The 11,360-nt window shown below is 41.7% G+C and overlaps 2 protein-coding genes across 6 annotated transcripts in view; one reads left to right on the forward strand and one right to left on the reverse strand.

The window, feature by feature from the left end:
- Positions 1-4,295, forward strand: part of Nmt2 (N-myristoyltransferase 2) — a 44,358-nt gene extending 40,063 nt beyond the window's left edge. For both annotated transcript variants that reach the window (XM_027405221.2, XM_027405223.2), the window contains 3 exons: positions 273-440; positions 740-877; positions 1,411-4,295. In XM_027405221.2, coding sequence (XP_027261022.1) covers positions 273-440; positions 740-877; positions 1,411-1,431 — 327 coding nt within the window. In that variant the 3' untranslated portion in view covers positions 1,432-4,295. The remainder of the gene's footprint in view (positions 1-272; positions 441-739; positions 878-1,410) is intronic.
- A 105-nt stretch (positions 4,296-4,400) lies between these two features.
- Rpp38 (ribonuclease P/MRP subunit p38) lies at positions 4,401-8,156 on the reverse strand. Of its 4 annotated transcripts, none has more exons than XM_027405224.2 (3): positions 8,022-8,156; positions 7,037-7,097; positions 4,401-5,337 (listed from the first exon to the last, which is right to left on the reverse strand). In XM_027405224.2, exon 3 carries the CDS (start codon positions 5,325-5,327, stop codon positions 4,488-4,490), a length of 840 nt encoding a protein of 279 aa, XP_027261025.1. In that variant the 5' UTR covers positions 5,328-5,337; positions 7,037-7,097; positions 8,022-8,156; the 3' UTR covers positions 4,401-4,487. The 4 variants fall into 4 exon arrangements, with proteins under 4 accessions (XP_027261025.1, XP_027261027.1, XP_027261026.1 ...); XM_027405226.2 differs by having other exon boundaries at positions 6,979-7,097; XM_027405225.2 differs by lacking the exon at positions 8,022-8,156 and adding an exon at positions 7,706-7,840.
- Between the last annotated feature and the right edge of the window lie 3,204 nt (positions 8,157-11,360).

Consider the following 11,360-nt stretch of genomic DNA (forward strand, 5'->3'; position numbering starts at 1 on the left):
CGTGGGCACTGACTCACCAGTCAACTTGGAGAAACTCTCTATTAGGACCTGCTTTGGAAGAGCTTACACATCTTCCTCTAGCACTTTAGCTAAAAACTTCCATCCACCTGTTGCTCTCTACCCAGCATAAAGGCCTCAAACTGGGTCACAGAGAGGGGAATCTCAGTTATTGCTCCTTGTTTGGACAGAAAGTTGGGTGTAAGTCATAGATCAGCATCTGAATGCTTGTTCAAGGAAACACTCACTCGCTGTTGCTTACCTCTGCTCCTCAGAGCCCCAGTGGAAAGCTGACTGATTTCCTGAGCTTCTACACGCTCCCCTCCACGGTTATGCACCACCCTGCCCACAAGAGCCTCAAGGCTGCCTATTCCTTCTACAACATTCACACGGAGACACCACTGCTGGACCTCATGAATGACGCGCTCATTATAGCCAAGTTGGTGAGTGGTGTTGCTTTTTGTACTATTTTGTTTGTTCTCCTTAAGCAAGTCAACTTACAGAAAGGTCCCCTGCGAGAGCAGTGTGGCTTTTAACCATGGAGCACTTCTCTAGCTCCCTTCCCCAGCTGTCTTTATAATACAGTCTTCTAAGATGATTCTTAGTCAGTGCCTTTATATTGTAGATATTTAGCCTTATAAGTACATATTTAAGTTACTGTAAAAGAATTTAATGTTATACAGGAACATATACACAAAGAATACATTAAGCCCTTGGTATTTTAAATTTTTTATATTGGCAGAAAGGATTTGATGTATTCAATGCACTAGATTTGATGGAAAATAAGACCTTCTTGGAAAAACTCAAGTTTGGTATAGGAGACGGCAACTTACAGTATTATTTGTACAACTGGAGGTGTCCAGGGACAGACTCGGAAAAGGTGAGTGAGCTTATTATCACAGCCCCATACCAGCTTCCTTTAGGATAAAGGGGCTTTTATCTATTTCTGTTGTTTTTAATCTCTCTCTCTCTCTCTCTCTCTCTCTCTCTCTCTCTCTCTCTCTGTGTGTGTGTGTGTGTGTGTGTGAGAGAGAGAGAGAGAGAGAGAGAGATTATAAGTGGAATCGGTTAATTCAAACAATCCTGTACTACTATAGGGATGAAGGAGACTTTTTATTTATTTGGTTTTTTGTTGTTGCTGTTGGTTTTTGTTTTGTTTTTTTTTCTGTATGGGTACATATGTGCTACACAGCATAAATGGAGGTCAAAGGACAGCTTTGAGGAGTCAGTCAATATTCTACTTCTACTAGGCTTCCAGGGACTGAAATAAGGCCATCAGGCTTGTGTGGCAAGTGCCTTTACCCTCTAAGTCAGCATGGGGGGGGCGCTTTTCTAAACACAGATATAGTCTGTTGTGTTATAACTCGATTTCCTCTTCCATTTGGTCTTATCTCATGTTTTTCCTTTCTTTAGGTTGGACTTGTTCTACAGTAGATGGATATGTTTCTTCTAGAAGGCTGACATTCTCATTTGTTAATATTCTATTTAGTGAGTCCTGGAACTGCCATTCCAAAGAAGAATAAAAGCACAAGTTGAGTGACATTGAAGTAGTTGATAACAATCAGAACAGATGGCCAATAGTACACATTTCTAGTTAGGATGTTGAGAGCCAATCTCTGCTGTTGTCTGATGTGTGGGAGGGATGAAAGTGTCCACAGAGCTCTTGTGGTAAATAGAGGATGTTGTCCTTCCACTCTAGAAGTGGACTGTTACTCTGTGAACCAAACAGAAGTTGTAGCATCATGTTAAGAAAACCTTTGCTGTTAGGAGAGTCACTGCTGCTTTTCTGTTTAAGTGGTGATATACTTGTATAACAGAACAAGGATCCATATGTGTATCACCTTACATGATGCCACTGGAAATGTTTATAGAATTGACATGTGATAGATAATTACGTATGGAGCAATATGAAAATGTACCAGTGACTTAGCACATTTATTCCATAAGCGTAGTAGCCAAATCAGCAAACACACAGGTCTATCACATAAGCATAGTAGCCAAATCAGTAAATATGCAGGTTTGTCCTTTGCTCTTCAGCAGGTCAGTGGATTGTTTCAAAAGCAAAGTTTGGGGCAAATGTTGAGCATGCTCACTGAAGAGTACACACACACCTGACTGACCAGACCTTGCGACTGCTTGCAGTCTTTATTTCTCAGCAATGTCTAGGATGTGTGAGGGGAAGGAAGTGAAAGTTCTAAGGTCAGATTAAATGCCCAGAGGAGTGTAGTAGTGCTGTCAGCACGAAGATGGTCTGAATGTTTTTATTATGCAAAATTGCACATGTTCCTTTATGCTGACTTTAATTTATCATGAAAATTGTCATGCTAATGGAAAATGTCTTACTTGTAAATAAGTATTCATAATTTTGTTACTGATGTTGTTTTTACCTAGAATTTGAAAAACAAGTTTCACAGTGTACATATATGTGTATATGCTGCCACTAATCCAAGGGAAAACAAAATACTAAACAAGGCCATTGTATAGACTGGCCTTTGAGTCAGAGGCCACCAAGTACATACATCTTCCTGCCTTTACTACAGTGCCTCCGTTCCAGTCCAGAACACCTACTTCAGACAGCGTGGCATTTTCTTCCCACTAGAAAAGACTCACCAAATATTACCTTTAGGGCGAGTCCCACCTGTTGGCTGTTCTGGACAGCTCATGAGCTGAGAATGGCCATTATTACTTTAAATGGTTGGGGGAAATGGCCCAAAGGATGGCATTTTGTAACATGCAAATCTTAAGAAATTCAAAAGTTTTATCAGAATACAGCCACATCTTCACTTATGACCTGCCTATGGCTGCATCATGCTACATAGGGAAATCAAGTAGTTGTGACAGACTGGAATTATATTGCCTGCAAAGTTAAAATATTTGCTGTCTGGCCTCTTAATGGTGTTTGTGGACTGAGGTCCTAAGTAGTAGACCACAAATTGTGCCATCCCTGATAGCACCACTAGAGGGGACACCTGGATCTCACAAGTGGTGCAGAAGTGGGACCAGTACTATTCCTAAAGACACACAGCAGATTTCTCATTTCATATGGTCCATGCCCAGCTGTGTCACATTTTAACAGAACACCTTCAGAAAGTAAAACTACCTATTCATTGGAACACCATTTAGAAAGACTGCATTAGGTAAGCAAGTTTAGTGAATCTGGATATACAGCTCTTTGGGAATTGTCTCACTCATTTTTTATGTCGTATACAAATTGAGTTTTCAGGTCAGTCATGAATTTTTTCATGGGCTTATTTACCTCATGAGGAAACTTAAACAATCCCTTTAGAGATTTGTTTACTGCACATTGCAGTTGTTACAAAACTTATCACTTTAAATACACTAATAGTTAACATTGGTGTATTCATAATTTAAGCACATGACCAATTGATGTTTTAGAAAATCACTAACCAGTACAACTGCTCGGATATAAAATAGATGTTAAAAACAAATATAAATACAACAGTCTCCAGAGTTGTTTTTAAGTTACACTGCCCTGTCTTTATATCCAAAATGTGCTATAAGGTTTCTTTCCTTCAAAAAAATGGAAATTTGTCAGCAAATGGAACAAAGGTGGCACAGCCCATGAGTTCAAGCAGAACTTGGGGTAAAGAGGTTTTAATGCCACATTTACTTCCTCATAAATTACAGAATGATTTTCCAGACACATGGTAGATTCATATCCAAAGCACTGAATACTCCATTTCTTAGTCTGCAAGACCCATTGGATCTCTTCTCTTGCCACATTTCACCTAAGTTACTACTGTAGTTAATTTTTGTTGTTAGTTTTGTTGTGTTGTTTTGTTTTGTTTGTTTTGGTGCTGGGGATCAAGCCAGGGATTGTGTGTGCTAATAAGTACATGTTCTGCCACAGAGCTATACCCCCAATGTACTTTTGATAGATGTTAAATATTGCAAGGAAATTATGGGCAGGGAGGGAATTCTTAATAAAATAACCTTACCAGGCTTTTCTTTTTCTGTATTAAACAAGCCTTTTTCCAAGTCAATGCTTACCTACAAAAAAAGCCAAATTACCACCAAGTAAAAATGGTATGCCGCTTTTGAAGACAGTGTACTGCTTAGCATTTAGTGTCTCTCCCTTACAACTGAGGACCTTCTCTAGTTGTTCCACCCACCTTACTAGACCATGTTTGTGGCCCATTTTCCAAGTTTGGTAGAGAAATGTTAAGTGCTGTAGGAAACTGATGTTCTTGCAAGCAAGCATTGTACCAGCCTTTAAAGCAGTGAATTTATACACGCATGGACATTAGTCTCAATAAACTTTGGTTTTGTTAATCATCGTTTTTGAGTGTTTTCTGTACCTCATGGTTTTAAGTTTCAATGTATGTGTCCCACCCAGTCAGAAAGACTTGCCATATCTGAAAGAACACCTCCATGCAAGATCCTAAGAATATATGTAAACATACTTTATTTGTTTTAAAATAAAAGTATTTAGATCATATCCTTTCATGAAATGACAAGTTCATACAAAACTACTTTGAAATGGATTTTTTACTTTTGGGTGGTTTCCTTATCTTATGAGGGTTGGGAATGAGTTTCTTTATTTTAAGGGGTTGTAGTATTGTAGTGGAAGCCTGCCCACCTTCGGCAGGCTTTCTCTTACTAACTTTTGTAAGGTCATCAAATGAAGTGTCCAAAATCTCTTTGTCCCGGCTTTCCAAAGATTCTGTCTCTAAACTGTCTTTAGGATCTTGGGTTCTGTCTTGAAGCCATGGCACATGTAAGCTGGGCACCCTGGGAATGATAGCTCTTACTTCCTCAGCGAAGTCCATGGAGTTCTTTCTAAAGCCCAAGGCTAGCATACATTTTAAGCCAATGACAGGAGCAATTCTCTGGCTGAGCTGAGGAACCTGGCAAGCGGGCACAGTTCTGCTTATACTCAGCTGAATCATGTGTGAGGTGATGACAGCAGGCTTGACCGACTTACAAACTAGAACTAGGAGCAGTTCATTCCTCTCCAGAGCTCTGGTGACTTCATTAACGCCAATGACCAGCTGTTTTCTGACATGTGCGGGTGTCCACCCTGAGACCTGCACATTCCCATCGTGCTCCTCTTTCAGACCCTCACTAATCTCAACATCTGGGCTGCATCTTTGCTTTTTTACAAAAGGTGTTTTTTTCTTTTTATCTTCAATTTTCTTTAGTCCAATTGATTTAAATTTGTCTTCAAGTGTCTGTAATATAAAGTGTATGTCCTCTCTCTCCAAGGTGCTCCAGGAAATGACATACGGGTTGTTCAGTGATGTCTTTACAACCAGAGGTCTAGTCTTCCTAATAGATCCCCTCTTAGGTGCTTGAGGGGCTGCAGCCATCTTGAAAACCCTTCAGAAAGAAGCATTATCTCATGTTAGTAATGCATGCTCTGAGAATATTTTGGTTATATTCCAGTGTTTTCTTGTTTTTTACTCCAAACTGATAGGCAAGTCTAATTATATAGGCCCAACTAGGTAGCCATGAACATAACTTCTCTGGTAAAATGAAGTAGTTATAATTTCCCCTATTTTTTTCCATGATACACAGGCAATGTGAGAATGACTGGTGTTAAGCTCAGAGGTTTAGCATCTTCTAAACTCTTAATTAGACTTCACTCATTTATTTTTAAAAATTAAGTTACTAGGATTGGGGATCATATCATAGAGCGTCAGAGGGGACAGCTCTATCAAAGTAGGTTCTCTCCTTCTACCATGTTGAATCACAGGGTAGAACTTGGGTCACAAGCATAGTGGCAAATGCTTTTACTCTCTGAAGAATCTCAAGGGCCCCTCATTCACTCATTCATCAGCCCATATACTCCAGTGGGCAGATGGTGTTCTAGGCACAGCTGCTGGTGGGCATCAAGACACTTGTGTCTGCCCACACAGAGCTTATCTGTAGTCTCTGAAATTCATAACTAACCAGATCAGGCTTTAAGAACCAAAAGTAATATATGTCCATGGCTAAAACTTATTCTGTACCCCTTTGTAAGTCTCCTTCAATGATCCCCAATTTCCTTCCTAAAACATACAGGCACATATTTTTCCCTTCATTAGATTATAAGATGACTGCTTTGACAGGCAATTTCATGAAAATTTGTGATGAAATTCAAAGAAATTAATCCATTAGGGAGAAATAAAAGGGCTGGGCTCCTTCCGAAAGCGTATTAGAAGCCATTGGCCTATTCATAATTTTCCTAGAGACTACAGATATGGTATTAGCCTTACAGACTCTTTAGGATGTTCTTGGTTGCTCTCTAGTTGGGTATTCATCTAGATCAGGCTTGTCCTTTCCAAAGGCAACTGCATACTTCCTTCTCTCAGTTATTTTCTCCTTCCTAGAGTTTATCTAAGAACTATAAAGACCCATTTAAGCAAGTCCCCTTTGATTAAGGTTCCTCCATTTCAGGGCACTTTCTCCAAATATATACCCAATTCCCTAACACACCTATAGGGTTCCTCAGTGTATGGGTTAGGAAGCTGACTCATGGCTCCATCTTCGAAATAACCTGTAGCTTATAAGAACATACAGATGGCTGGTTCCCACTCTAGAGCTACTGAGCTGTAGGAGTGCAGCCAAGTCATGGGTGCTGGTAAGATGTCCAAGTGAACTGAAAAAGAACCAGCATTTGGAAATGTTGGTTGTGGGACAGGTTGGCTTTCCAAACTGGACAGTCCCAAGAAATGGTGTTGCAGAATCACTCCGAGATCCTGATCCATAAAGCCAGAATTCCTCCCAGTGAGTGCTGCAACCTGGTCCTGTCAATGCTGCCCACTGCTACAGACATGGTCTGTTGATGCTTCCTTCCCCACACTGCACTGCACTCTCCCATTGGTCCCTTATTAGCTCTATGCTCCCCTCAGGCTCAGAGATTAAAGAACAGAAGGCCATCCAGATCTAGTGAGGTGACTGCCAGAAGCTGATATCTGGCTGTAGGTGGTCAGACAAAGTGACCAGGGAGCAAGACAACGGCCCCACCACAGTTCTTACCAACCGGCGATTCAGTTACTGTATGGGCCTAGCCCATCGGTTTACGAGGGACACTCACTCTTAGATACTCTGCAACCAAGGGACAGCAAGATTGGGATCACTTCTCTGATACACAGAACCTGGAAGGGAAGATGAAAAAAGTCAAGTCTGCATAAGGTGGCCGCCATGCAATATGAAAAAATGCTTAACAGCTTCATAGACAGGAAACCAGGATGGACATGTGCCTTGCCATCTGTGTCTGCAAGCTGCTGCTGCCTACGGGATCAACTGAAAACTCAAAGGTTTAGCTTTTACCCTCCCATTTCTCACAAGCCTTTCTCCTTTCACCCACCATGCATATTATAGATTCGGGCTATTTAATGAAACCTCTGGTGTCTCATGTCCTTATGCTCCGTGTATCCAGCCTAGGATACGACTCACATACCACATGCTCTCTCTTCGTCAAAGTCTTATGGATTATATCCTTGATGCCCTAAACCATTAGGCGTTGTGCAAAGCGAAGGCCTCTGCGGTTAATAAAAACGTCTCACTTTAAAAGAGTAGTAGTGATGTACCTTAGGGAGCAGAGAGGTGTGGCCTTAGCCGAGAGAGTCAGGAAAAGAAGGCTCTCTGGGGGAAATGAACGCTCTCTAAAGAATTCCTTCCAGACTAAGTAGAAAGGGGGCAGCGGGGTAACCCAGAAGAATATTCAGTGTCGCTGGGACAGAGATAAAGGCGTTGGAATTACCGGGTAGGGACAAGATGGAGAGTCTTGGCGGTGGAGTGGCGCGATTAGAAAGGCGTCACGGAAAGACCTTGATTCTGGGAAGGGACCTGGGAAAGGTTGTCAGCAGCAGAGCACCAGTCCCGTGGTCTCGGGAGAAGCAGAGGTACCCGCGTTTCGCCACGCAAAGGAAACCCCTCCGGAGGGAGACTGAGAACGCCGGAAGGGGCTTCAGGGAGACCTGGAGTGACCTCAGAAGCTGTCTGCAGCCCCTTTCCCACCACCCCGCGGTGACAGGGGTGCCCACGGGCTGGGACTCGGACCATAGGCGCTCGCCCACCTCTCCCGAAGCGCGCCCTGCGGAGACCACAAGACAGGGACTCCGTATCACGACTCCGCCGCCACTGGGGACCCGAGCGCCGGCTCCACGTGCGCCTGCGCTGCGCCTGCGCAGCCTGACCGCCTCCCTTCTGCATTACGTCACACCTGGTAAGGGACTTGAGCGGCAGCTTGTGACAGCAGGAAGTCCTTCCGTAAAATCCCTAAGCTCGGGACAGACCTCTGGAGCAGCACTGCGCAGGCGTATGATCTGTCTCGCGAGAGTCTGTGGTTGCTGTAGTAACCAGCCGCTCTCAGTCTGGACTGGTGGTGTAAAGATGGTCTAGCCACCGGTTCCTGGGTTCTGGTTCGTGGTTTAAGCACGATGGCTTCTGCCTTGGAATTCTGGCCCGCTATCTCTTTTCATTCTAGAATCGCAAAGCTCCAGCCCTTATAACCATTCATTCTCTGCACATGTCCCCGCGCCACGAAAATCAAATAAATAAGGGTTGTAGGGTTAGGTGTAATTACAATTTAGGTGGAGAATTTTGAGCCAACTCCAAGAGAAATAAGGGCGGCTTTCAATTCCACAGCAGTATTCCAGAATATTCCAGCAACATCTGTTCTGCCTTGGAGACAAAAATGGAGACAAAAAATGGTTATCAAGCCAAGCGGTGGTGGCACACGCCTTTAATCCCAGCACTTGGGAGGCAGAGGCAGGAGGATTTCTGCAAGTTCGAGGCCAGTCTGGTTTACAGAGTGAGTCCCAGAACAGCTAGCTAGGGCTACACAAAGAAATCCTCTCTGGAAAAACCAAAAGAAAAATATTGGTTATGAACAGGATCACTGGGGAGTTATGGACACTAGCAAAAGAGTGGGATACTGTGCCAACGATTTAAAAACCTAAATCTGTTGGCTACATTTGACAAAATGTTTTTATCCTTTCTGTCCTTTTCTAACGAATTTGGGTGGACTCAGGTCCTTCTCCATGCCTTCCTCCTGTTCTCAGTGTCTTCACTGCTCATTTTAGATTGTAAAACTTTAGAGTCTAGTATTTTCATTATACACCACCTACTGCACATAAATTAAACAAAACAAAAAGGGTTGCTTTGGGTCAAAGATTGTTGCAGTTTTTACAGGGAATGTGCTGTGGTTTTTATCACAAGCAGATTATCAAGAATAAAGCCAGCATGAGTTTTGAGTGTAACAACAGGCTTTTGTTTCATAAAACGTTCTTCACCCTTTTGCAGTCATGTGGCGCTGAAGACAAATTGCGATAGTCAATTGAAACACTAAAGGTTCACATAAAACCCTGGTGCTTGGGAGACTGAGTCGGGAATATGTAGAGTTCAAGGTCAGCCTGGACTGCTTAGTTCAAGGCGACCAACCTCAGCTACAGCCCACACCCCCGAGACACACACACACACACACACACACACACACACACGAAAGAATGAAAGAAGGAAGGAAAGGAAAAGAAAAGAAGAGGAAAAATGAGAGGCAAGAGGGGGAGAGAAACAGAAGTAAAAAGGTAAGCAGAAAAGAAGGCAATGGCTCTGTTGTTATCCCACTAAAGTTCCAGAAATAAAGTTTACCCATGACCTAACCTTTCACGTGATCATTTTTCTAGCTCCTACATTACAAAGCTTTGGAACCAGGCTGCTAAGTTGGAACCCTAACCTTACCACTAACTAGTGTACCTATGCCTGGCACAAGTTATGAAGTGATAAAAATAGCACCTATTCTGAGGATTAGAAGAGAGTTCTGTGTAAGATGCTTATCACAGTGCCTGCCACATAGTAAGTGCCAGACAAACTGAACCGTGATGGCCCAGTGACATCTTTGGCAGAATCAGGTTAATAAAATTTAAATATATCCTCTACTATTTTAGTCCTTGTTTTCTGTTTGAAGTCTGGCATTATTTCCACAAGAATTTTACAAAAAAAAACATGCTATTTCTCATAGGTAATTTATTCCATTTGTGTGACACAAACTTCATAACAAAACAAGTTATTTTTAGAGGTTCTCTTAAAAATCATCTGAGATGATACAGTCACCCCCACATTTTTGTTCAGAGTCATATACTAACTTATTTCCAATAGATGTGTGCTTAAAAAACAGTAATATCAATTCAGTTTATGTTCAGATTGTTTTTCTACAAGCATTTTCCAGTATGTCTCAAATATTTCTACAAACATTTTTCAGTAAGCATCCTGTAGTTTCCTTAATTACTATATATTTGGCATTCTATACCTAATGGTCAATTTTGCTTTTCAATGATAGCTGTTATTTTAAAATAATTGTTAAGTTTATGAACATCTCTTAAAAGCTTTTAATAACTTAGAAGGTTTATAGAAGCTTTATTTTTGTATTAATTCTTGAACTGTTAGATAAAGGTTACAACAAAATAACATTAGTTTAAGATTCTAAGTAAGAAATTGTAGCATTAGAGCTGACAAAAAGTTTGTCAATAAATATTGTGCAATATTTGAATACCAGATTTTTCTTTTCTTCCATGGAATTCTGACCTTTGTTCTGTATTTGTTGTGTGCTATTGTGGTTTTGTGGATTCTGCAAAGATAACTGTTAATAACAATTATTTTATTTCTAGTTTTTATTAGTATGTAGAAATTGTCTAAAATACTGGTTTCAGCCAGACAGTGGCGGCACACACCTTTAATCCCAGCAGAGAGAGGTGGGTCTCTGTGAGTTCAAGGCCAGCCTAGTCTACAGAGTGAATTCCAGGTCAGCTAGGGCTGTTACACAGAGAAACCCTGTCTTGAAAAACCAAAAGTAAAATAAAATATTGGTTTCCTTATGGCTTTTCCTGCATGTCTACAGTCAGTCCAACATTTGAAATCTGTTAATTGAGAATGGACTTTAATGATGAGCTGCCAAATCAAAGAAAAGACTTCAAGTCTGTGCTATTGGAAGGTCCACTGGACAACCCAGTGAGCTCTGTGTCCATGGCAGCAATATGAATGGAAGGTATCTTGAGCATGTGGACTATTCCCAGGCAACAGTACGGTACCAGTGCCACCCGTCCATAGAGCAGGCCAGTAAAGAGAAAAGGCACCAGATTAGACTCAGACCATTTGTTTACACTCATGTAACACCCAGAACAACATGATGTCAGTTCCCTGTACCTCAAATTCTCTGGAACAATATCCTTAAGTCCTGAGGTCAGATAACAGGCATTATGTATATTCTGTCTGTGTTAAAGAGCCAACTCTGAACTTTTGCATACCGTGCTACAGTCTTAACACAGGAACCCACTACACCCAAAGGTAGAATGGGAAGGCCAAGGAGAGGGAAAGGAACAGCCACAGGCTCAGCTGAAATTAGAGAAATGGACGGATGA

The sequence above is a fragment of the Cricetulus griseus genome, chromosome 3 (assembly GCF_003668045.3).
Source record: "Cricetulus griseus strain 17A/GY chromosome 3, alternate assembly CriGri-PICRH-1.0, whole genome shotgun sequence".
Classification (NCBI taxonomy): domain Eukaryota; kingdom Metazoa; phylum Chordata; class Mammalia; order Rodentia; family Cricetidae; genus Cricetulus; species Cricetulus griseus.

Bases quoted from the DNA above. Each gene is read 5' to 3' on its own strand.
- Rpp38 (XM_027405224.2), bottom strand. From the start codon at position 5,327: ATGGCTGCAGCCCCTCAAGCACCTAAGAGGGGATCTATTAGGAAGACT.